At 41.8% G+C, this 27614-nt stretch overlaps 1 protein-coding gene across 1 annotated transcript in view; it reads left to right on the plus strand.

Annotated features, from left to right (window-relative positions):
* Window positions 1–924: 924 nt before the first annotated feature.
* Window positions 925–27614, plus strand: part of nr5a2 (nuclear receptor subfamily 5, group A, member 2) — a 70588-nt gene continuing 43898 nt past the window's right edge. The window contains exons 1-4 of the mRNA XM_056378741.1: window positions 925–1704; window positions 4977–5095; window positions 8620–8761; window positions 16981–17687. Coding sequence (XP_056234716.1) covers window positions 1623–1704; window positions 4977–5095; window positions 8620–8761; window positions 16981–17687 — 1050 coding nt within the window. The 5' untranslated portion in view covers window positions 925–1622. The remainder of the gene's footprint in view (window positions 1705–4976; window positions 5096–8619; window positions 8762–16980; window positions 17688–27614) is intronic.

Raw genomic sequence — 27614 nt, forward strand, 5'->3', positions numbered from 1 at the left:
GCTCGTCCTCAGTGGCTCAGACCGATGATAAGAACACACTGTGTTTAAAGCATCTGCCTATCTGTGCCTGTGTATGTTGGAGCGGGTGGAGGGAGGGAAGGGGGGGGGGCATTACAGGGACGTAGCCGCATAATTATTTTTTGTCTTTGTGTATGTAATTTGGAATTGGCTAAATAGCCCGAGTCTGACGTCAGATCACTAATTGATCCCTGCTCAGCCAATTACTGATAATAATTCAGAAGCAAAGGTATAATTTATTGCGTGAGGGGGGTGATTTAATCCGCAAATAAAGGCCATTTTAAGCCCGAGGCCGGCGCTTCTCACATTTTCCACAAAATTGAACAATCAACCCCAAAAAACAGATTATTATACGTTTTTCAAATATATATGGATGTAATGCAGAATTTATTATGTCCTTCACCTGCATTAGAAAGAAAGAAAGAAAGAAAGAAAGAAAGAAAGAAAGAAAGAAAGAAAGAAAGAAAGAAAGAAAGAAAGAAAGAAAGAAAGAAAGAAAGAAAGAAATGCTGTTAAGTTTTATTTGATTATATTTTATGACATTTTATAGATCAGGAGATCATTGAAGTCTAATTGAGTTGTGTTATGACCACAGGGGAACATAACGTGATGCTAAAATTGATTAAAGGGGTTAATTAATTAACACAATCAAATACATGCAACAGATATATAAAGATGAATAGTTTTATCAAAAAACTTGTACATTGTAAAAGCGTGCGTACTGGCGCGCAAGTGTGCGAGTGTGATCGTGGGGAGTCTGCTCTCACGCACAATTGCATCACCTCGCTTGATTTCCTTGTTCTCCCTCCGCTTTTAAAGTCCATCATTAACGGGGATTAAACAGCTGAGATTTTGGAGATATGGAACTGGAGGGTTTGAGGCGATGTTTCCAGGTCTCCTCGCCTGATTGGGTCGGTGAAAGATGATGTCAGACGACCGCATGCGCCCCGGATTGGAGAAAGCGGAGTAAACAAAGCCGCGAGGAGGAGGAGGAGAGGTCTCCACATCTCCAGACAGTCCGACCGACACACCGAATCCTACTTTACGCACAGGAGAGGGCGGCCCCGGCGGCGCGTACTCGACTGCTAAAGGCTGAAAGTTACACTGACAGTCCCGCTTTAATGGGTGACGCGCTAAAAAGACTTTTGGAAAAGCTAAAGGGAAACTTACCATCGTCTTTTACTCCGGACGCTGTGCAGTTTTGTCGTTTGAGTAAGAGACTGATTCCCTAACTCTGCGCGCAACTGCTCCTTAACAAGTAACGAAGGAATCCCTCGCCTGTGCTCTGCTTATTATTACGGCTTTTTCTTGCGCGAATGCAATTTTGAGAAATTAAATTAGTGAAGTTGAATCAGAGCAGACACACACACCGAGCGGCAATGCAGCCCGGCCGGTTGGAGACAGTCTGACTCGTAGGAATCAGGCTTCGTATTCAGAGCATGGTCCGATAATTGGAAGACAGACAGACAGACACAGAAAGTAGAAAATAGACAGCTGAAAAGACATTTGGCTCACGCTGAGGTGTGTTTGGGAGCGTGTGCCTCTCACGTCCAGGTGTCCCGCCGAGCGGTGCGGAGTCTCCAGCTCAGGCCGGCAGCGCTGACATGCTGCCCAAAGTCGAGACTGAATCCCTGGGACTCTCTCGATCGTATGGAGAACAGGGGCACATGCCAAGGAACATGCAAGGTAAGACCTGCCATTCCTCTGAATCTCTTCACACCACAAGATCCGTAAGCTTTCGCTACAGTGTCTTTACAGAGCGTTATCAGACTGGAAGCCCTCGGCGCGTTCCTCAATGTCACTAAAACTTCTAAACACGCTCATAACCAGCTAGATCTTTGCAGAAAATGCAGCTCAATTACTGACGACTGTCAACACAGGCTATTGTTGTATGATGAACGTGTTAAATTACATTATTAGACGTGTATCACGTGGGTCATTATTTTACAGAGATCGCTATTTTATTGATGATTATGAAATGTGTTTAGTGTGGTTTCAAAAAAAGGTTTCTGCTATTTTTTCCCAGTCTTTACTGTGCTATGTAAATGTTAATGTTTGGCCCATGATCAAACGATGGTTATACTCAGCTGTCACTCATACTGGAAGTGTGCGGGCGCCTGATGCAAGTGAGGCAGAGCAGGGGAGAGTAGGTTATTTAACTTTGTCACTTGTATGGTTTTATGACGAACCACTTGACTTCGTCTCAGCAGTGCCACTAATACGCAGAAATAGCTCGAGAATTTGTCTTTATATAAAGAGCATTTAAGACAACGTGTTGCCTATTTATCAAAAGGTCCGCAGAGCAGAAATGTGGAGGTTTGATTTAGTGATTTGCCCCCTACAAAAATATTTGACCTCGCGCCAGCTAACTTTAGTCTAATAAGCCTAAAAAATCACTTTATTGACACTGTGAAATTATAGCAATTGTGTGAAAAATAAATCCAAACTAATATTTTTTTTGTTACGTTCTTAAGAAATTTCTGTGTTGTAGTTTGTCAATTTTTGGCCTAAAAATTGAAGTAAATTACAAAAATCAGGTTGAACTAAATTTAAAAGGGGCACCAAATATTTCTTTTACGATGCTGTGCTCGTGGATGTTTTTTTTTTTTCAGTATCTTTGTTGACTTTTTTTAATTTTAATTTTTTTTTTTAACATTTCATTAATAATGTCAAGCATCGCGGGCACAATTTGCTTTAGATCTTTAAATGTGCGAAATGAGGTTTAAGAATTCAAAAACGTGCAGCTTTGATTGAGGAGAGATTGCTCGGGCCAGTTTTAGGTTTACAGATTGGTTCACATTTATTATAATTCCCTCTGGTATAAATTAATTTTTTTTTCTTGATCTGTTTCTACAAAGACCATGAAGCAGATAAAAAAAAAATTAAAGAGGGAATGAGTCCTCTATCGAGATAAACTCACGTTCCCCCAGCTAACTCCTCTCAGGTCAATCCATAGCCATATAAACGGACAATCAATTAGCCCGGTCTCGGTTTATGAGACGCTGATAATACACACTCACAAGACGAGGAGTGGCTGTTGGAGAGCCCGTTATCTGCTTGTACACGGGTTAAAAACAAGGTAGCTCGGAATGAAGGGGGGGGGGGACTTCTCTTTGGAGTCTTTTTTTTGACACATGCTGTAGCTGTGTGGAAACTGCATGAGCAAGTGGCAGCAGGTGAGAGACCGAGTGCTGCCCGGTGTGTTTCTGCATCTTCTTAAAGCCATGACATCTGCGCACACCTCTTGACTGTCTGTGGAGGCAGGGATGCTGGATTAATCACATCTTTACATTAAAAAAAATTATGTGTATCTTTTGGAGTAGCCTATAGACATAAACCAGCTTCTTATGCTGTTATAATTCCTTAAACTGTGGACCCACAGTAATAACTATAGCATAAAGATTGTGAAATTTAAAGGGAAAAATATATAGGGCTAAAACGTTTTTCTAGAAATGTTCTTTATTTGCGGCGTTAGGAAAATTTCCAACTGGAGGTACTAATTTATTTTCTATTTACCACGGCCTCACCCACTGCATAACTGCAGCCACTGTCCCGATAACGTTTATTTTCTCCTTTAAAATGTGCCCAAATCTGCAGCTGCCGCGCGTCATGAGAAAAGGCCCTGTACAAATCCTCTAATTTTTTTGCAGTTTAGAGCAGGAGAAAGTTGGGCAATGGAGTTTGCTTTGTTGCTTCTGCATGTGGGAAAAAAAACGGCAGCTCGGTGGAACTTGTTGCTTCAGCTGGAAATATGCAGCGCGGATCCCAGCAGGGCAACGCGTTAACAAACCAGAAATCATGTCTAATTAAAAGGTCTGAGTGCGCAGATGAGTGGGTTTTTGAAGCAGAGCAGTAATATGTGTGAAGGCCTTGGAAGGCGTCTCGTTGACAAAATATTTCCACTTTTACAGCCACATCCACTGAGGCTTTCCTGTTTGATCCTGGCTGCTTTTTATGATTAGAACCATAAATGCTTTTGTAACTGTTGTAAATGTCAGTGTGGCTGTTTGCTTAGCGCTGTCACACACAGTCTTATCAATGCAACTATTTCTAATACACAAAGCAAAGGGGGTGGGGGGGTGCAACAAATACACCGCAATAATATTCCTATCGTGTACTATGCTCTGTGTTAAATCTTAATAAGAGAATAATGTGGAAAAATGTGCAGATATGATGGACTTTCTGCGTCGATTTTAAATTGCAATAATGAATTTAAAAAAAAATCTGCCTATTCTGTGTTTACTCTTCATTTTGTATAACTACTGAAATGCTTTGGAAACAAGAGAAATTATCATGTCACATTAAACTGACGACGTGTAAAATGGACCTATTTTTTCCCGGCGCACGCAGAACGTCACGTTAAATGTTTCGCACTACTATATAAAGCATGAAATAAACCAAAGCTGTCGCCCCACACAGCATTGCGGGTGATTCTTCGAGGGGCAAAAATGATGTTGGTTCAAGTTGGTTTTGGATGTTTTTCTCCTCGCCTGCAGAGATAAGGGCTTTTCTGTGTGTCTTCATTTGTCTGTGGGCGGTAACATTTTCTCCTCCAATCCTTAACTCTAATATCTCTCCATTTCCCCCAGCGATTTCACGACTTAGATGCATGCATATTTATGAGGCTCGCTTTCATGAGCTTTTTTTTATTATTTATTATTTTGGCTCCTGTCTGCAACGAATGTAGAAGAAGAGAAGGAGGTAACAAGGAGAAAGAAATAGTTGCGTCCTCTCAAGTCATTTCAAAATCGATTATTCGTCATCTTCCCCTCTTCATATCAAACATCTAAAAGTCCAACAGAAATACAAGAAAGAAAGAAAAAAAAAAAGACTCTAATTCAGTTGCGTCGCGTGGTTCCCCGTGGTTCACCTTGATGGATGAAAGTGGGCTTTTGGAAAAGAGATTGCTCAGCACAGCAACAGACTTCTCTCTGTGTGTGTCCGTGTCTCCTCCGCAGCCCCCCAGTTAAAAATGATGGACTACTCTTATGACGAAGACCTGGACGAGATGTGCCCCGTGTGCGGAGACAAAGTTTCTGGGTATCACTACGGACTCCTGACCTGCGAGAGCTGCAAGGTTAGTGCCCTCTTTCCCCCAAAAAGGAAAAAGCACCGCACTCTTCCTACAACAATATTTCCGTAGTGACAGAAAGTGTGTCTGTGGCGTTGTGTGGGTATGGTGACCTTATCTGCTTTGATACATAAAATATTCCCAATGTCTAAAATTGTCTTTAGCAGTGAGGTCACAGTCAGAGTTGCCTAATTATTAATGGTGTTATTATTATAGAGTTCCTGCAGTCAGTATTAGGTTGTGTGGCTTGACAGTGGGTTGACTGCATTATAATCACCTGCAGGTGTGTTTGCAGTGAAGCTGGATTGTTATATACTTAAGTGTAATTATTTTCCTTGAATATTGCATGTGCAGCCCTATTTGCATTGCACAAATTAAAATACACTCCATACATGGTAACACTATAGCTTTTATATTTATATGGCCGCATTATCTCAGTATAACCTCTCTGTTCATCCGTGGGGATGTTTCTTTTTCTTTTTTTTATATAGCAGTTACAGTTTTGCATGAAGATCATTTAGACAAAACTTTTTCTGTGAGTATCAGAGGATTTTGTAAAGCGGTGAAAAGCTTGGAAATGAAACAGGGGTTTCGATGGGGGTTGTGTGATTTTTGCAACCACCCAACACAGGAGGTGGAGGTGGAGGATTTAACCCAGAAAGCAAAGTACACAGTCATAATGAACCTGTTTGTACAAGGCTATGTCCTACTGTCTAAAACTCTCATCACAAGTTCATTAAGAGCACGGCAACACTGTCTGGTTGCAAAATGTTTCCATACGCAGGTTAATAATGAGGCTACTGTTAAGCAAACTGTTGCTGCTCTTAATTTGAGCTCTATCAACAACCTATTTGTTCCTTTCTGCCCATTTCCACTGTTCTCCTCAACACCAAGCTAATAGGTATTGCCCAAGTTTTTTCTTAGTCCAGTAAAGCTGTCAGCACAAAATTAAGCTAAGACAAATGTCTCTGTGTTAACACTATTCAGTGTAAAATTGCAGCTCACAGTATTGATGCGGCGGTGCACATTTCTTGCCTATGTGGTCATTATTCAAAGCAGATGTTATAGATTTTATCCCATATTATGACCTTGAGATGCTCAGCACTTGCTTGAAGGGAGTCGTCAGTGGCATCTCTGCTGCAGAAACAATCCACAAACACATTTCCCAGTTAAGCTGAAACACTTGCAGGATGTAGATGAAGAGGTCTGTTACACTGCGCTGTACGTCCGTGTTGAAACATTAATAATGCTGATAATTACCTGAAGCTTGTCATTGATTATCTCTAAGATGCAGGCAGTCTGTTCAGTAAACGTATGATCATCAGGGCTGAAGTGATATATCAGTTCGTTGACATGTTACAGGCTCATATTGGCATTAAATATCCTCTATCAGACAGGCAGTGCAATCCATCTCCACTGTAGTGAAGGTTCCTCCCTGGACACAGCTGCACAAAACTGGAAAAAGCAGCAATTACATTTTATTCTTAGTTTTCTATTAAAATGAAAATAAGTCTAGTTTCAGATTTTGTTATGCGCTACCAGCGTAAGCTTCACATTTTCTGACTTTGTGGTATGTCATTAGTCACAATTTCATTGTGAGCTTTTAGATGGAATCATCCTTTATTTGCAACTACCTTCGACCTCTGCCCTTCCACCCCAAAAATGCAGTTTTGAATAGGACGCATTTTTTCATCAGGATGAGACTTTTTTAAGCTTTGGTTGCCAGCTTTTGAGCCGAGACACTCACACACACACACACACACACGCACACACACGAGAGAAAGATTGAATCACACAAGTAAATATTCTTTTCTTTAACCTCCTCATAATCCTGCCACCTCCGCGAACACATACGGAGACACACAAACACACACACACACACATACACACACACACATCCCCTTTATTCATACAGATGGGAGACTTGAATCCTAAAATACTGATATTACAAGCAACTAGTAGGAAGGTTAAGTGTCAGAGCTGCAGTGCACATATCAAAAGATATATTTATGATCTGCAGAAGTAAAAGGAAAATAAATATGAGCAAAGCCAGTTGAGGTCAAAAGGATATATATATGTATATATATATATATATATATTATTTTTTTATTTTTTTCTTCAAAGTTGGCGCATATATTTGAGCAAATAAAGCACGTACAGGAGACAGGGATCAGAGGAGATAAAGTGATTATGTGAATTATATTTTTCCTGCTTCTTTGTTGGACTTTTAGGTCAGGTTTTTGACATGTTGTAAAATCTGTTTCCTGGTGGCTGGTTTTGGGCAGACTGCAGTCTTTTAGGATGGAATTCCAAGGTCAGGAATACCCTGCTATGTGATAAATTAAGACATTATTTGTATGAATGTCTTATAGCTACCTCACAGCATGATTTCAGATTTTATGTTAATTAGTAGATCTTTTTTGGGGGGGCTAATGATCTGTGTTATTTGTAATGGCAACAGAAACAGGAAGAAGTTGCTTGCAGCCATCCCTTTACACATGAAAATGAGCCTTGATGAGTGCCCTTCTCTTGGTTTGAACTGCAGGTCAGATGAGAGCATTTCAGTGAGATCCGCTTAATCTCCAGAAGTGATATTGTGTAGTTTTTAAAGCATGGTTGAATCCTGTTTGGTTCAGATATTTATAGCACACGCTGTGTGCTAAGTGGAAAATTGGAAAGAAAGTTCTCTCTGAAGCATGGATTTTTTTTTTTAGCACTGAGAGGTCAATAATCCAAAACCGAGAGCATTTTTTTTTTTTTGGGACGGATCAGGCAATGCAGATTGTCAATTAAATTTGTGTTTGGTGAGATATTGACAGCAGCACGTTCTTTTTTTATTTTATTTTATTTTTTTAAAGACCAGGTTTAAGGATTCTCCTCCTAGGTTATGGATCTAGAATATGTTAATACAATCTTCCCTACGTTTGATTTCCACTGCTGCTGCCAATAATTAATTCCACATTGCAGGTATGAATATCTGTAATCCCGGAACTGTGAATTATGGATATAATTTATTGGATTTTTTGGACTCCTGTGCTCATATTTTTCAATAATTTAGTGGAGAGTTGAAAAGATGCTTTCCCCATAAATTTTAGCCTTTACGTGAATAGAGAATATTGAGAATAGTAAAGTAATTTTGACAGGACCCAAATTAGATTTTATTCCCTTTATAAACTGGTTTATAATACAGTGTGAGTAAATTAGGTATGTAGAGAATATATGTTTAAAGCTGAATGAATTAAGGTATGATATAAATAATTTCCTTATATGACTTCAGTCAAAAAGTATTACAAACACAAAGCTTGTTTCATTTGTAAAAAGTGTGTATTCTCTGATTTATATGCGTGTGTCTGTAGAGCATCACAACATCAATTGGAGTATAGCTTTCAAAACTTCACTGCGTGTGTGTGTGTGTGTGTGTGTGTGCATTAAGTCTGTCCCTTTCCATCTGTCTGAGAGTGTGAATGGGCCAATTACCGTTGCATTGCAGGGGTCAAGCAGGTTGACGTCTTAATTGGTTCTCTCCGCAGGGCTTCTTCAAGCGCACCGTCCAGAACAACAAGCGCTACACATGTATAGAGAACCAGAGCTGCCAGATTGACAAGACCCAGAGGAAGCGCTGCCCGTACTGCCGCTTCCAAAAGTGCCTCACCGTCGGCATGAAGCTAGAAGGTACAGCAACATGTTTCCATTTTTAGTGCTCAGGTGTTTGGCTTGTGGCAGGGGATCACAAGTTTTGCTGGTGTTGTGCTTCTGTGATTCAGTGTGTTTCCATCTGAAACATAAGATGGGATATAACCCAGGTAGAGATGTTCAAAAGTATAACAATGACTGGGAGATGATGTGTAGTTGTCACAAGTTTGGGATTCTTAGAAAGAAAAAAAAAGATAAATAAGATGCAGTTGTTCAAACAACTAGCAGCTGTTACAGACTGGCCACTGGGATTTCAGCATCTTGCTCAAGGGCTCTAACAGAACAGATGACTGTTACTGAACATGTGACTGTCCAGTTATAGATCCTTATAGAGCCTTTGCTTGAGTAAAAGTAGCAGTTCTACAGTGCAAACATACATATACTATCAAAAGTAGAAGTACTCATAATGCAGAAAAGTGTCCCATGTGAGTGATATACTATTACATATTATATTATTGTAATATTATTCTGATTCACACTAATACTGATGCATTAATGTGCATGTACCATTTTACTGCTGTAGGTAGTAGAGTAGAGCTAATTTGAACTATATACAAAGTATTTTATAAAGTAATAGTATATACTGGTAAACAAATATAGTGGATAAAAACATGCAGTAGTACTCATTCAATTGTTGAAGAGTAGAAAGACAAAAGAGGCCAAGAGGAAATTCTTCACTACAATACTTCAGTACAATACTACTTACTCAATACTTGAGTAAAAGGTACTTCGTTATATTCCAGCACTGCCAGAAACAAGACGGCATCTAGGCCGATGAAAGCACCACACAGCCTCCGGGGCTCACTTTCACCAGAAGTATTTTAAAATAATATTTTACTCCAGAAGAAGTTGTATATTTTTATAGTGCACATACAGTACTGTTTGTTCATGAATAGTTTACCACAGCTTTTGTCTATTCTAGGGTTTCATAGTGAACACCACTCACTAAAATATGACCTAAAACTTACAGTACACATCTGCGGGAGTGGAAAAGCAGACCCAGGCAGTGTTATTGCATTCTGGGTGCTGCATCATATATTAAGATATGATGCCTGTTTGCAATTACTGTTTCTGAAAGTTGGGGAGGAAAAAATTATAACATGGAACAGCTGAAACTGGAGGTTGACTGCTTCTGGACCTCCACAGAGGTGTTTTAAAACCCTCTACCAAAGTCCTAGTGAACTGACAGAGCAAGTCTTTTTCCATTAATTCCCAATTGAACACAGTTAATCATAGCACATTAACTTTTTTTTTTTTTTGGAAAGAGTGAAACCAGTCTTCCGTGATCAATTTGCATGTGAATAGTTTCCTCCTACATTGATATATCCACCATTAAAGAAAGGCGAGTACCTGCTTTGACAAAATGATTGCCTGTATGAAAGTTGAAGATTGTATTTATTTAAACATTTAACAATGAACATCTCAGTCATTTCTCTTTTCCAGACTGTATACCCCATGAAGAGAAACCTTTCATTTCTACCAAAACATTGCAATCCAGCATTGCTTATTAGTATTTGAGATGGGGTCAGGGGGAGTTGGGGGGTATCTGGTAGCTGCTGTGCACTTAAACTTGCCAGACAGAGTAATAGATAAAATATTAAACTTGGCGGCAGGGCGAGAATGGTAATGATGATACTTTTGGCCGGCCATTTCGAGGCCTCTTTGTTTGATTTGAACGTGGCTCAGAAGCTTGTTCAAACACGGCTATCCAGAAGTGACAGGGCAGCAGGGCAAGAAATGCTCTTCAATGTTTAAGGAAAATATTTAAAATCAACTATTTTTCCACAAATTAGTTGACAACTTTTACTCTGAAATCACTAATTCTAGAATGAACAAAGAGACTTGAAGGTCATCTGTCAATAAGTGTAAAACAGAGGATTAAAAAGCTAAAGGTAATAGTTATTATTTTGTTAAGCAGGAGGTTAAGTTACAATGTTGTAAAAACTACAAATTATTTTTAGGTTGCGGAGTCTTTTAATCAGAGTAGGTGTTATGTTATTCATAGGGTTTCAGTTTAATATTGAAACAAAATTCTTCACACATTTGTATTTTAAACCAAATGAAAAATCCCTAGGCCCCTGAAATGATCACATACAATTGAGAAAAGTTAATATGTTGAAGAAATAATACCCTGGGAGGCTGAAAGTCGAGCAAAGACAGCCTGACTAAAATCTTTCTGGAGGCTTTTGCCTTTACCTGCCATGTGCGGCGTAATTAATTGCTGTTAATTGTGAATGGCCGCTGGGCAGAAATGTCCCGGCCTGTCATTTTCCAGCTGACACGGGTGGGGAGGGGGTTAGCGTTTGATTTGTTTTGCTGGTGGTAGCTTTCAGCTCGGGGGCAAGACGGGCCCTGCAGCGCTCTGTCAGGGGCCAGAAGCTCCAGTGGGCGACTCCTGCCACAACCAGTAAAGACCTCCCATACAGAGAGTCTGACACCCCTCACCACACACACACACACACACACACACACACACACACACACACGCACACACACACACACACACACACACTACACATACAGCTCTCCCTGGTAAACACATACATATATTCATGAGAAGCCCAAAAAGGTGTTCAGAAGGCCACAGGCAAGAGGGAGAAGATGACATTTGATCTAAAAAAAAAAAAAAAAATGTCTGTACAATAGCTGTGAAAGAAGGGGGTTTAGGGTCATGTGCTTTGTTATTGCAATCTTTTCATACCATTACACAGTTGCTTGCAGCAACATGTGAATTCAGGATATCGAGTGGAAACCAAATGTGGACAAAAAAAATGTGAGGGCAACTGAAAAGTTGACTCAAACTGTAATTTCTTTTCTGTCTTTTTTGGGGAGTTTACTTTTCTGCGGTTACTCAGTGTCTTTCCTGTTTGTTGATATATGTTTGCCAACCAATGGAACGGTGTGTACAGTTTGAAATTTGCTGCGAGGGTGGTAACAGTAAAGAAGTCTGTTTGTGCATCTGTCAGTGTGTGTGTGTCTGTGACTGTTGGCAATGTTTCAAAGTTGAGGGAAAGCAGTGAAACAAGGTGAAACAGCAGACGGGTACATATCAGAGTGAAATAAACAGTGTTGTGATATGTCTATCACCCCTATCCTGACACTAGGAGATCAGTTGTATTATCTATAGCTGATAACAAAAGAAAAGTAGTTAAACCTCGGTGTCTCTGCACGACACAGGAAAAGGGAATTTTGTAGCATTGTAGAGGCATATCATATTCTCCCTGTCTGTGCCTCTGCCACTGACCCTGTGGGTAACAGTCAAGCTATGTTCTCCAAAATAAAACTCCCTCCCTTTCCTGTCATCTCATCAACTGGGATCCTGAAGAGCAGGCAGGTGTTTGGAGAAACTCCACAAATCTAATCTTACCATGTTAATATGATTATGAGTGTATCTTACAACCTTAAGAAAACTGAAACCACATGTCATCAGCTGCTAATATTTGTCCATCTAATTTTACAATTCATATTATTTATCATAAAATTAGAACATGAAAAATATATCTATAAAATGCATTATTAGTATCCTAACTTTTGTCCATTAAATCTTATTTAATTTGTTGATTTATCTTTTACTGTTAGGGGCAGGTGGTTCATTGAGTCTCACATAATGAAAGAAAAACAAAACCCACCCACACACACACACACACACACACACACACATGCTGTCACATACACACACAGTGATGATAGAGCATGGCAGCCACACACTCATTTAACCAAACAAGCAGAGCACAGGCTTCCATGCTGTAAAAAAAAAAAGCCATGCTTCTTGGTATGCACTGCAGCATCTCAGCCAGTGTTGACTCATTGAGGAAAAAGCAAAAACAAAAGCCACATCCCATCAAGGTTTGATCCATTAGCATGTCATTCGCTAAAGCTGATGTAGCATGCCGTATCTGAACGGCTCCCACTGGTATGATTTTCTTTTTATGCTCACTAGAAGTTGCCTCGCATCATATGCTTCACTGAACTGCTTAATATTTCCTTCACCAGTGTATCGTCTTAAAGACTGAGTGTGATACTGGCAGTTGGAATAAACTGTTTCCACTGTGTGCTATTTAAGGCGGCAGAAGTTAGTTAAGATGTTATTGAGAATGTCCTTTGACAGCATTTGAACAAACACAAGGAACAACATGAAACTTTTGTCCTCCACTGATAAAAGGCTGATTGTTTTACTGACTGGTTCCTGCACAGTTTTCAGATACTGAATACCAGATGATAATTTCTTGTGTTTAATCTCATCTTGTCTGGAAGATGACCAGCCAGCGCTTTCTTGTTTAATACCAGATGTGACATTTAAGGTGGCCTTTGTTGGAAAGTAATCTACCTCTCATTTTTCTTTTCATCAACTTTTACTGGACTGTTCGCTTGCATGTACATTACTGAACAGACTCACACAGGCTTTCTTATGGATCACTTTTTCCAGTGATCTTGATTTTTAACCTCTTTTTTTGCATGTAGTTGATCCATCATGAAATCTGAATTTATTCATTACTCCAAATGCAAAACCGCTACAGGGCCATGCGACTGAAATTAGCGCCACCACCTGAGTGTTTTTATATTCCTCTCTGCCTCTCTATCCCTCGGTGGGATTTTCTTTCCTCCCTGTCTCTAGCTTTCCCACTCTGATTTGTCTTCCATCAGCCTCACAGTACCTGTGGTGGAAGCCGGGGAGCTGTCCCATTACTTATGCATAGGTATCATAGGTATTCATGTGTGTGCATGGGATAGGGCGCATCCGGAGCAGGGGCCGGGGCCCCGACATGACAAACAGGGTGTCAGCAAGGCTCCACAGGACCCATTAATATGCCGGCGGCCGACAGGGATCTTCACCTACGCGCGCTTAATATTCCTGTATATTAAACAACCATAAATCAGAGGATATAAGCGCTGAGGGCTGTGTGTGTGTGTGTGATGTGTGATGTGTTTAAGTGTGTTAGGGGCTACGTATAGGTGTGTGCAGAGACATTGTGTCTGTAAAGGATTCGCCGTATGTGTGTATGTGTGTGCATGTTTGTTTTGGGACATGTTTGAGACAGTGTGTGCAATACTTTTGGGTTAAGAGAAACAGGGTTTTGGTTGGGGCAGTTTGTGAATTTATGGATGTGTGTGTGCTCAAATGTGTGTGTGGACGTGCTCTCAGACAGTAAGTCAGGGGAATTCAGAGTGGAAGACAGCATCAGCTTTTAGCCTTTCAGCCTGGCTTTAGCCCCAAAGCCTCACTGCTGAACCACAGCATCCCCTCACTCAGATCCTTTTCACACTAACAGAATGAAGTTCTCTCCTATCTATTCAAACAGGAAAAAGGAAGAGTTTTACTTGCTTGTGATATTTTTATTCATATCCTAATTTTCTTCTCATGGCTTCTTTATTTCTTTCAATTTACATTTTTCATTTTTCTTTTTGGCCTCTACTTTTGCGCTAAACCAAGTGCTCATTGCAGCATTTTCCAGACAGCTCCTGTCAATCAAGCTGTGTATGCAGCACTGTAGTCCCTTTTTCTCTTGATGAAGGTCTTTCTTGTCAGCCTGGCTGGCTGTCACCATCATACTAACTATTCAGTTTGTCTTGTTTATGCCACACATACCACAAACATCAAACAATTCACTTCCTTGGCATCACGGAGAAGGACAACCAGGGACTTTAAGTGTTTAGCCAACACTCCACAAGCTTTTAAGAAAGGGAAATTCAATTAGTTCTGTTACATATAAAACATTTTCTGCATGAAAACATTCACAAAATGACACTTTAAATCAGTAATCTCAGCTAAACTGTTTGTGTTTCTTTTGTTTAAACTCTGATTCTCTTTTGATAGATTGTTTAACCCTTTAAAGTTGCAGGGTCATATGATCACTGTCACCATAAACCCATTCCCTGCAGCATCTGACCCATTAACATCTCTCCACCTCACTCAAACACACACATTCATCTTCTTCCCCGACACACATGCATACACTGTCCTCTTCCCCTCCCCCTTCCATATTAATCTGTGTTACATGCATGCAAATCACCTTGTTTAATTACAGACAAAGAATCTGCGCGCGTGTGTGTGTGTGTGTGTGTGTCTGTATGTGTGTGTGCGGTGGTGGTGGGGAGACCTACACCCCCAATCTTGATATTCATGATGTGATGTGGGTCCCTGGGTCCGAGGCAGGCAAGAAGGCAGTCAGGGCCTAATTTTGTTTTCCCAGTAGGGCCAACTATTAGTTTCTCAGCTCATTAATTACGCTGTTGTGCAGAAATCATTAATAGTTAAAGTCGCCCTACAATAATGTATAATGGATACATTTGACGGGGCTCCTGATTTCTTCTTTTTTTTCTTTGATATGTGATCAATTTTTTAACGGTCGTGATAATCCCTGAGCCCGGGATAGCAGGCACTGGAGTTGACCTCAAGCACGCTGGGAAATGGCAGTGTGTGTGTGTGTGTGTGTGTGTGTGTGTGTGTGTATGTGTGTGTAAAATCACAGTGTATAAATTACATACCATTTGAGCGGTCAGGGGCTCTCCAAGGTGGTGGAGTGTCTGGCCTGCTCCCTTCTCTCTCCGTGACGAGGACCAGTATGTGATGCTTTCCATGTCAGCCGGTGTGTTTGTGTGTGTGCGTTCTGTAAGAATGTATGAGAGAGAGAGAGTCAGCATGTGGGTGTGAGTGTGTGAGAGTGTGTGTGTGTGTGTGTGTGTGTGTGTGTGTGTGTTTGTATGTGTGTGTCTCCCCCCTCAGCTCCTCTCGCTCAGATCAGTGACAGACACTTTTGTGACGGAGGTCATTAAAATCACTCCCAAGGCAGCTCAGAGTGTGTGTGTGTGTGTGTGTGTGTGTGTGTGTAAGAGTGTGTGTGTGTGTGTATTTTTGTGTGGGTGTCTCCCCCCCCCTTCTCACTCCCCTTAACACTGACCCCCCACCCTGCATTCTCCACACCCCCTTTTCAATTTTCTTCCTCTGTTCTTTCATTCATCCATCAAGACACCACGAGTGCTGGAGTGGACCCAGGCCGACTCGCCATGTTTTCCGACTACTCACTGTGTATGAACAGGGCAAATCTATGCGCATGTATTTGCATATACTGTTAAATACGTTTCTTCCTAAAGACCGAGGCAATAGCTTACTGAATACAATAAAAATAAGTCTATAATATTCTGCAGTATTGGTATTAGTGAGTGTTTTTCCATTGCATAGTCTCCCAGACGTCCGTTAGCTCGTGGCACGCTGCGCTCGGCGAGCCTCGTCAGTGTAAGAGGTAATTAAGTATGAATAATTAACACCAGCGCCCCCCGACTGGGAGACGGCAGAGCAGCTTCCCCATGGCAGCAGTCGGCCAGATCACACATGGCCCTCGTAGCAGTCCACTGAGTGCCCGGCTTGTTCATTAGAAAAACCCACGGCACAGACTCGTTGTGATCCTCACCACAGGATCCTGCACTGAGGAGGGAGGCAGGGGGCATCGTGGGCATGTTTGGTTTATCAGGAAAAAAAAAAAAAAGAACCCCAATTTGCTTATTGTCAGCCTTTTCAGCCTTTGGGGTTTAAAAAAAAAAGTTCCTGCTAATGGACAGAGACATTTGAAGCTTTTAGGTATTGCGTAATCAGACAGCATAATAAAAACGTGTGTTTTGGAAAGAGAACATGAATTGTCTTTGAGTCTATACCAATATCTCGCTTCTGAGTGGTAGATAGAGATAGCCAGCTGTACAGTGATCATTTAGCAGAGCAGTTCATAGAGGTTTGCGTCTCTGGTCAATGAGTAACAGCACTATCTTTTAGACCTGTGGGGTTTAAGAGTCAACATGAAAATGTCAAGTGTAATCACCACAGGAACACATTTGCCCTACATACAAGTTACGAATGAGGAGTTCACCCTCATAAAGCCACGCAAATATGCATATAAATACATGGACATATCTTATAACTCACTAGACTATAGAGGATTTAGTCAGATGTAAATATGATTTGGCTCAAGACAGATTATCTGAAACACCTCAGATAATTGTTGTATTGCTTTATGTAAGTGTGTTAAAGGTGTCAAAGTATTGTACTCAATGACTTCATCTTGCATGAACTCTGATAAGAATGAGTAACATGCAAGAAAAAGATGTACAGTATATATATATATATATATATATATATATATATAGTATAGTGCTAATTCTGTTCTTTCTTGTCTCCTTTTTCGCCTCTGTTCCTGTCTGCCTGTCAGCTGTGCGGGCGGACCGCATGCGCGGTGGTCGCAACAAGTTCGGCCCAATGTACAAACGTGATCGGGCCCTGAAGCAGCAAAAGAAGGCACTGATCCGAGCCAACGGCCTGAAGATTGAGGCCATGAGTCAAGTGATGCAGGCCGTGCCCACTGACCTCACCATCTCCTCAGCCATCCAGAACATCCACTCAGCCGCCTCCAAGGGCCTTCCACTGAGCCACCACGCTGGCCACCACCCTGGCCACCACCACCACCATCATCATCACGCCACTGCCCTGCCCCCCACAGACTACGACCGCAGCCCATTTGTCACTTCGCCGGTCAGCATGGCAATGCCACCGCATGGCGGCAGCCTACAGGGCTACCAGGCAGCCTACGGACACTTCCAGGGCACGCGCACCATCAAGTCAGAGTACCCCGACCCGTACACCAGCTCGCCAGAGTCCATCATGGGCTACGCCTATGTAGATGCCTACCAGTCAGGCTCGCCGCCCAGCTTCCCCCACCTGATCGTAGAGCTGTTAAAGTGTGAGCCGGACGAGCCACAGGTTCAGGCAAAGATCCTGGCTTACCTGCAGCAGGAGCAGGCCAGCCGAGGCAAGCACGAGAAGCTCAACACCTTCGGTCTAATGTGCAAGATGGCCGACCAGACACTCTTCTCCATTGTGGAGTGGGCACGCAGCAGCATCTTCTTCCGTGAACTCAAGGTAGGTGATCATGGTCCATGCATGAGAGTGCTTTTGTTTGAATGTGAGGAAAGCTTGGGTATATTCTATTTTTTACAGCCATGTTTTCATGATTTGGCCATCATTCCTATTGGTTATGAGAGAATAGTACTATTTAATATTATAACATTATATAATATTTAATCTTTAATTCTATTTGCAGTAACTCTGCAGGCCATTAATAAAATATCCTGCACTTTGTCTCAATGGTAAATCTTTCACCTAGCTGTCATCTATAATTGACAGTACTTTACACAGTTCAGGAACATCATCTGTTCAATCCTTTATCTTCAACAGACCTTTAATCATCCTTTTTATGCACTGTCAACACAAATGCAGAGTGCACAGGGCTGTGGGGGATAAGAGGGGGTCTGCTTGTAGCCTCCACCGGTGTCTGTCCCACTGCCTGATCAGAATTCAGCAGCCAACCATATTTATTTGTGTGGCACATTTTGGTTATGGGTTGTGAAAACTTTGACTATGAGCTTCAGGCGCTTTTCATACTAACAGGGTCCTAGTCCGAGGGTTTTATGTGAACTGAATACTGCCCATCTAATGTTGAAATATTTCACAGAGCTAACTGGGCACACACTGTGATGATATGAGAAATTGCCCACTAGCATACCGGTCAAAGAAAATCCAGAGAGCTTACCATTTCACAATAACAATAAATCATCTGTATTTAATTTCAATTTAATTAAGATCCTTTTTAACATTTAGTTAGATATTCTTTTAAAGCATCTTCACTAGATATGTAATCCGCCAAATCTCTTAAAACAACAACATTGGAGCCTGGTAAACACTGTGTCACCGTTTATCACAGTCAATCCCAACTGGCCAATAGTAACCGTCCACCAATGCCTCAGTGTAAAAATATGATAATTCCCACTTATTCATCGCAGAGCCCAAGGGAGAGTTTCTGGTGTGTGTTTGTGCACTTGCAGCTTTATTTGCTCTAAATGAAGGTTAATATTCGGAATGACATGAAAGGTGTGTGATTAGCCTATGCTTTACCTGTTTTTCTTTCCGTTGTCTGACTCCTTTGTCTGTTTGTTTCACACCGCATCGCCAAAGGCTCAGCTGCATATTCATGGTCCCAAGCCTGTTGCAAAATTCCCTCCAAATATTTAATATTATTTTGTTCTCAAAGGGGGGAAAATAACAAATGAAATAAATGTAATATTAAAAACTGTGCCAATTACAACGTAGACAAGAGTCCTTGAAAAACACATGTTGACATTTAACACGCGCCGTGTCCCCACTATTGACATTTTCGAGATCTGAATTTGCATTCAGCTGGGGTGAGCACTACACCCTCATACACACACACACGGGCTCATCATAGGGTGTGGCCGCAGCTCATAATGGTGTGTGGTTTGCCCATTAACTTTGAATGATCATTTTTGCTGCACTGTGAAGCCTCTCTATTTCTCACACCCTCGTCCTAATTCAATTATCTCACACCCTTGTGTTTGTCACTGCCTGATTTTCTGCTGAATGAACTGCCATTATGTTTGGCTAATGACTATCCATATTAGCGCAGCTTAATAGTAATTGAGCCGGGTGCCTGTTACAAAGGTAGAGAATGACCTGGGCTTAGTGCAGGAGAAACCTCTTCCTGCACACCCCACACACTCCACCCCCCACCCTCACCCCTCTAAATAAAACCTCTCCTGCTCCTGTTGCACAGCCCCGTTGGTTTAGGTGAGGTGGGGGCATATTTCACTTAAGTGAGGGAGATAATTGAACTGAACCCCACCCCCACCCCCCCTTGCTTGTTTAAAGAGCCATCTTTAGCACAAGGGGGACTGAAAAACATAATGTGCTAGCTGTGGCTGTGACAGTTTTTCCCACACAATCCACAGTTTTCTCTTCCTAGCATGTTTCTCATTAGCAATGACCAGGAGGACTGCTGAGCAAAGCTTAGTGTTAGTAATAGTGACAATAAGCAAACCATGAGCTAGCCAAACTGATCAGCTCTCTCCATCATCTGATGCTTTAGAGGCTGATTTTTGTTTGTGTGTGCGCTGTGTAGTGTGTCTGTGTGTGTGTGTGTGTAAATGTTGTGTGTGTAAAACCCACCCATGACCTCTGCCCCCTCCACTTTATCTACCTGCGAATGTGCCCTCTTTTGTCTATGCAGGTGTGTGTGTGTGTGTGTGTGTGTGAGTGTGTGTGAGTGTGTGTGTGTGTGTGTGTGTGTGTGTTTACGTGTGTATCTGTTCATACATCCTAACAGGCTTAGTGCTGCTCAAGCATAAAAACATTGCCAATGTTTGGGGATTAATATCCACAGATGAAAAAATGTATACCCTTCTCATATTGTAAGGGGTTTCACATAAAATACCAACTACAAACAGTGTAAGTGTGTGTGTGTGTCCCACTGTTTTAACTAACGATTGCTAGTTTGATTAAAGATATCATGTTCAAAATCAGTCTGACCTCTGGCCTCTCCTGTTAATATAGATCTGACTGTTAGATTTCGAGGTCCAGCCTGGGACCAGAAAGACAGGAAGCAGAGTAGAATTAAAAGTTTGTCACAGGAGTAGGAAGCTATAAATACGCTTACATCTCTCACATACACACACATGTACCCCACATTAAGACACAGACACCGCTCACACATAACGCACAGTCCCTCTCACTATTATTAGCTCTGTAAGAACAAAAGAATTTCTCTGGTAATAGAGCCAAGCTGGGAGTGTGTGTGAGTGTGTGTGTGTGTGTGTGTGTGTGTGTGTGTGTGTGTGTGTGTGTGTGTGTGTGTGTGTGTGTGTGTGTGTGTGTGTGTGCTAGGCGTCTGCCAAAAAAAGTGTTTAAAGATTTAGTTTCCATAAGTTGGCTTCGGTCACGGGACTCATAAATATTTAGCCATTAGGAGGACCTTCTAAAGAGCACACTCCCCATTCTTCTCCAATGCAGCACGTTGGCTCTCTCTTTCTGGGAATGAGGCATGACGTGAGGGACGTTTATTTCTAACACCTTGGATCCGAGAAGCTGGGACGGGGCTCTTCCCGCCAGCGCACTTCAGTTTTGATTGGTTTAACACATCGACAATTAGAGAGAAGCAGATCTGGTGCGCTGGTTTTGAAATCAATGAAAATGTGGCATGATGAGGGAAGGTTTTGGCAGGGTTTGAGGGGCATGATCGCTTGTGGTTGTTTTATAAAATTTGAAGTGAGTTGAAGACAGGTGCATGTGTGTGTGTGTTCATGTATAGGTTTATGTCTGTTAGAAATGGTTACACATAAGCATTTATTTCGTTTTTTAAAAAAAATCCGTGTGTGATCAGTCTATTCTGCTTTTAAAATGAGTTTCTATACCAGACTGTGAGCGTGTGTTTTCCAGTATATACATGCTGTTTAAGATTTCAGTCAGTTTCCAAATGTATGTTTTGATTTTTTATTCAGTTAAAAGATTAGATTGTTGTTCTTGTGTAGAGTAAGTTTAATGAGCCTTTGCTGTACTTTACTGTAACTATTTTTCGTATAAATTTTGTTAAAGGGTTTTTGTTAAATTTATTTAAGAAATATACTTTTGTCATTGGGGAAATGGCAACTCTATAAATCATTGCTGAAACCCATTTCCTTGCAGGTAGCTGTTGCAGGAAATGATGCACACTGTGTATTTTAAAGTTACATTGTGCAGATGCATATATTTCAGCATGTGTACAAGTTCTGTTTTTGGAAATATGCTGCCATAGCTATTTCTTTGTTTTAGAGTTTGTATAATATGTACAAATGTATTTTAGAGCTTATTCTACTTGTGTGTTCATGGGCAATTCATAAGCATATGCCAGTGTTGTATTGTGTGGTGTATGGAAAGGGAAGGGAAACACATGTGTTTGTCTCTCACTGACATTTGCTAGCGCAGGGCTGGTACGTTGCCACTCCTCCCCTCCCTTGTCCTCTGCTGTCCTGCCATGAACCCATCCACCCGTCCTGGTGCCAGCCACCAACCAGACAGCTTTGCAAGTGTTAAAGGACAAATCCACTAAAAATGCTTTAACATTCTTTAAAGACAGCTATAGGGGATATTTAGACCTGAATTCAGATAATGGTTTCTCTATTGACAACAGGCTCAGCAAACCAGAATTCAATGCTGCTGCCCCATGGATGCAGTGTTTTCAGTTATTGTTAGGCAACCTTGTGTGTGAAATGTTGGAATTATATGACTGACGCAGCAATTGATTTTGCATCGTAGTTTGGTTTTGTTTGTAACTGACTGACTAGGTTTTGTGACAAGACAGAATTGTAACTAAGGACACACCATGGCTTCAAATACAAAATATTGTGAATACATTTTGTGCAGACAATATGTAAAAAAAGATTAGAGGGGATAAAATATTTAAACATAGACATGTTTTGAAAAAACATGACCGAATACAAAAGTAAACAAAAAATGTGAAACAAGAAAAAAATGATAAAAATACATTTAACTGCCCATGTAGTAAATAAAATCACGAGAAGCAAGAGTTTATGAAGGTTCGGATTGCACACAAATAACCTTAACTATGAAGATTATAAAAGGATCATGAAAATATTAATTAATGAATTAATTATGTCATGCTTTCTTTGTGAAAACTGTAAACACAGGCCTCTTGAAAACACTTCTTCTAAAGTTCCTGTTTGTGTTGCTGAACATGAGGGTGGACATTGCTTGACTATGAGATTGTGTGCATGTGTGTGTGTGTGAGAGTGTGACTCATACTGTAGCTGGTCCAGTGCTACCCTCTCCTCCATTGTTTCAGTGTTGGGATGGCTGGCCTGACTCCCACCACAAACACAATGGGGAAGGAGAATTTAGCAGGGCGATCGGGACTATTGATGATTCATATGTTTATATCTCACCTTCCCAATTCTACTCCCTTTACACCACAGCCAACCCACCCCCACCCCCCTTCCTCTCCATACCCTTTAATAAAAAAGGATGTGTGTCTGGTGTTGGGAGAGCGAGCACCTTTGTGTGCCTTGTCAACACACAACAGACAGCGGCCAATAAAGAAACATAAAACACTATGCCAGAAAAGACTTTGAAGTCATCTACTGTATTGAGGCTGCTACAGTTCAGCTATACTACTGGAAAGGGAAAATATAAGTTTAAATTAGTTACACTTTTCAATGACCTGTGTATTCCGAGAGTTATTTTCTGATAAATGCTCAATTTTTTGCTGTATGCGCATTTAACTTTACACTTTTTCTTCCATGTACTACTTCAGGCACTTCAGGTTATTTACTACATTTCCTACAATGCCTTTCAACAACATTCAGGAAGCAGATATGATCTTGTTGGATTCAATCAAACACGGGCATGAAGGACAAGGACGGCATTTTATTGTTGTTAAATTTCAACTCATGCCAAAGTACAAAACAGGAACAACGTCTGCAAGCTGTAACTCTGTGGCGGGGACACTAGAGTAGAATAGATACTAAGAATCAACCTGCTGCCCCAAAAATGACTCCATAAATGAGCCTCAGCAGATCTGCATCACAACATTTCAAAGAGGCCTGAAGCAGTCATGAAGGCAAAGAATCATCCTCTTCTCGCTCTCGAGTTTTTATTTAGAGATTTCTAAATGTGAACAGCAGCAACGACACAACCGAATGTGACTCACAACCAGAGGTTGTTGCATTCTGAGGCTGACGTGTCCATTTTTGAGAGGATATTATTGTTTCAAATCTGTCTTGAGTAAAATGCTGTGTAACTTTATACATATATTTAGTCCGTCCACCTGATAAAAGTGGAGCAGGGAGGAAAATACCCGTGACACTTTGAAATGTGGTTTCGCTGTTTATTTTAGTCATCTAGGGACAGTTTTTTGGGGGGATCCAGACAGGTTTTTCTGCCTCTCTGTCTCTATCCCTTTTTTTCAGTTTTGTCTCTCTGCATGTAGCGGGAATGGCAAAAGCAGAACTGAGGGCCATTAAGTTGAGGAGGAACTGTATTAGAAGTCTTGTTCCCTGGGAAAGCTCCCAGCTGAGATGGGACAGCCATATTGGATAAACAGATGGCCGGGAAGAGGAAAGGACAGGCGAGGAGAGGTGAAACAAAGAGGGGAGATGAGAGAAGAGACGAGTAGAGGAGGAATGTGGAGAGAGCTGAGGAGAGGGAAGGAAAGGACGGGGAATAACAAAGACGAAGAGGTAAAGGAGAAAAAAATAAAAGGTGATTGAGTGAGAAAGGAGGAGAAGAGAGGGGAGTTTTTTGGTAATAAAAGAAAAATTCCATTATTCAAATTTAAAAAAAAGGAATTATTTTAGGCATAATTTTAATGTAAATTATATTTTTTAATACATTTTCAAAATATAACCAAAAACTAACAGTGTACGAGAGCAACTGCTATTGTGTTGTTATAGAAATGAAGGTAATAAGACAATGTGTTGAAGTGTTCAGAAAAGATTCATTTTGCTCAGTTGAGCTCTTAAAAAAACCTTCAAACTTAAATCTCAACTTAAAAACTCACAAATTTCTGAGATATCTGCTACAGCCTAAAAACTGAAATGAGCATTTTAAGCAGTAGAATTATTTACACCCCTGACTGTTTGCTGCCAAGTTTATTCGACTCCTCTAAGCGGCTGCACGTCAGTCAATCACGCGGTATGACAGATCCCTGGGGTGGGGCAGGAGGGGGGCTGATGTTCACATCTCACACCTGAATATTCTTCACTTATAGATTTACCTGAGTGAATAATGTAAGGTGCTGTGATGCGCCCCACTCTGCCCCGCTGCATAATTTCACCCCCTCCTCACCTCCCCTCCATCTACATCCATAAATATTACATGAATTTTCTTTTGGTGAAATTATCCTTACACCACCCACCCGCCCAGTTCAGACTGGAGGGTCTTTTTCTACAGTCTTAGTTATCCTCCTCGTACACACACACACACACACACACACACACACACACACACACACACACACACACACACACCTTTTTTTCCATGACCTATCCAGGAGCAGTTTAATTTTCAAGGTGCAACCAAGTGTGTGTGTGCATGTTTCTGTGTGTGTGTGTGTGTGTGTGTGTGTGTGTGTGTGTGTGTGTGTGTTGGGAAGGGAGGGGGGTGTATTACCGCTGCCCTGCTTGACCGGTGATTGCACCTTTTCTTTTTTCTTCACACCCCATAACTAAGTGGAAATTAATAAGCCGTTTTAGGCGTGATCCGTGAACCCTGGGAAGTGGTATATCTCTACAACCCTCCACACACACACACACACACACACACACACACACACACACACACACACACACACAGATACAGAGCCTCAAGCAGCAATGTCTGTCTTGTCAGAGGTCAACGGTCCCCCCTCCCGGCACCCCAATTCTGACAAACTGCGGGCGTGATGGGGTTGGCGGCCGCACGCAGTTGGCAAAGATTTGTAACTGTGTCCCTGGTCCATTGCATTTGAATTATTCTGCAGGATGTGATGCACCCTCCAACACATGCACACACACACACAAACACACACACACACACACACACACACACACACACACACACACACACCATACCATGCTTGCTTTACATTAGTGGGAAGAAAAAAGGTGTAGGGACGGATGGAGAGGGAAAGAGGGATGTAGGGAAGGACACGTGGAGTTTAAATGAGTTACAGAGGGAGAAAGAGAGAGAAGAGCAAAGACTGTGACAGGAGATTGAAAATGAGCAGCAGAGAGAGAGAGAGAGAGAGAGAGAGAGAGAGAAAGAAAGAAAGACAGAGTGAATGATTTGGAATGAGAAAAGACTTGGTGACCATGAGAGAAAGAGAGGACAGACATCAGAGATGGAGGTAGAGTTAGAGTGAGATATCGGAAACAAAGATGGAGAGAGAGAAAAAAAAAAGTTGACTCTGAGAGATGAAGAGAGATAGAAAGAGACGGGGAGAGAGAGAGAGAGAGAGTGAGAAGGAGATAATGAAGGACAGCCAGAGGAGGACAGAAAGACGGAAATGAGCAAGAAAAGAAGGTTGGGGGGGGGTTAAATGGGAAGATGAACAAGGGGCTGCGAGAGGCAGCAACCAAGGGCAAGAGGAGGAGGAGGAGAGGAGCATGGTGAAGGACAACAGGGGAGGGTGAAAAGAGGACCGGTAGGTTGGCGGGGTGGGGGGTGGGGGGTGCAAGGGGGGAACAGGTGGAAGGTTAATGGGCCTGGAGCGGATCCACCAGACGCTCTTGGGCTTGATATATGGGCCCGGGGCCTGGCGCGGGGCGTAGGCTTTCAAAGATATATTATTTCATTTGAGGAGCAGCACCATTCTGGCCGACAAGCACCCCTCCCACCCTCACCCCAATCCCCCCACCCTCCCTTACCCCTGCTTCCACCAACACCCCCCACAGCCCAGCATTTGTCCAGTGATAGATGACATGCACCCGCCCCCAACCCCACCCCAACACACACATGGACAAATACACATACGGTATTGTACCCCCCCCACCCACCCACCCACCCACACACACACACATACACTCATTGCTCCAGTACAGATATTTTTGCTGCTGTTAATTTATTGATTTTCTATGCACAATTCTTTCTTTCTTTCTTTCTTTCTTTCTTTCTTTCTTTCACCCCCTTCCTCACCCCCTCCACTGTGCTGTCAGTCTTCCTACCAGTCTGGCGGCAGGTCTTATGGCCGCCTGTGTGTTTTTTTAAGTTGCTATTTTAGTGGTAACAATATCTGTTTGATCAGTAGCACTGGGTAGGAGCAGGAGTCTGGTGGTGGTGGTGGTGGTGGTGTTGGGGGGCGTGGGTTCAGGGGAAGGAGAGGGTGGTAGGGGTTCACAAAGGCCTCTTTTCATTCATAAATGATTGATCATCGCACAATACATCACTCTCTCTTTTTCATAAATACTGTAAAACAGCCCTCCTGATTTCTTTCTTTTCAGTACTACCAATACAAAATAGAAAAAGTCGATTTTTGGATCAGTTTTGAAGACGCAGTGTGCAGTCAGTCAAAGAAAGAGCGTAAATCAGACATAACTGAGGCTTCTCTGTTCCTGGAAGGCTACAGGTTGGACTTACTGAATGTGTTCCTTCTGTTAAAATGTCCCTTAGCCATGTATGCTGAAACCAGGAAGCACTACTCCCACAGGCCCCACAGCTTAAACATGTACATGTATGTGTCTCAGGTGGATACCAGTAATTGAAAAAGTCCTTATTCCACTGTGTGCACTATGTCGAGATAGCAATTGAACACATGTGTTTAGTGTAAAGCTCTTATGGCGTAATATTTTTTCTCTGTATCAGTATTTATTTCCTGGCATAGCCAAAGTCATTTTCCAAAGCATTTTCCAATAGTATCTGCCATGTTTTGGCTGTTCGACTGCAGGCGACCACTGATCTAACATAGATCGAATTTTCCACTGTCCCCCTCACATCCCCTGATGGCTGTAGACAGAGCTTTAAGATACAGCCTTTCCAAATACTGGAATGGTCCCGTAGGTCCAACCCCAGGGGACTACAGGAGGCCGGAAGGAAGAACAGGAAACTTGTTAAAAGAGAAGATTTAAGGTCGCCCATCCCAGAGGAGCGGCAGCTATAAGGAGACGACGGGGGTTGGGAGGTTTTAGCGTGCACTAGGTCTGCTCATCTACTTGTTGCTTTGATGAGGGATGAAAGGCTGTCATGAAGTACAAGTTTACAGAGCTCCGGGCAATGATAGACTCAACCGTCCTCAACAACATTTTCTCTTTCTCTTTCTCTTTCTCCTTCTTCCTCACTGAAGCAATGTTAATTTTTCTTAGAGGTTCAACATTTAGCAGAAATTTTCACTCAAATTTGTGTGAACAGGGGAATACACTTGCTTATGGACAAGAAATGCAACCGCTGACGGAGGGACATTGTTGCATGGATCAATTGTCTGCACCACCTCGCTAAACCTGTAGAAGAGATGTATTTTTTAACTTCTATCTG

The sequence above is a fragment of the Seriola aureovittata genome, chromosome 6 (assembly GCF_021018895.1).
Source record: "Seriola aureovittata isolate HTS-2021-v1 ecotype China chromosome 6, ASM2101889v1, whole genome shotgun sequence".
NCBI classification, from domain to species: domain Eukaryota; kingdom Metazoa; phylum Chordata; class Actinopteri; order Carangiformes; family Carangidae; genus Seriola; species Seriola aureovittata.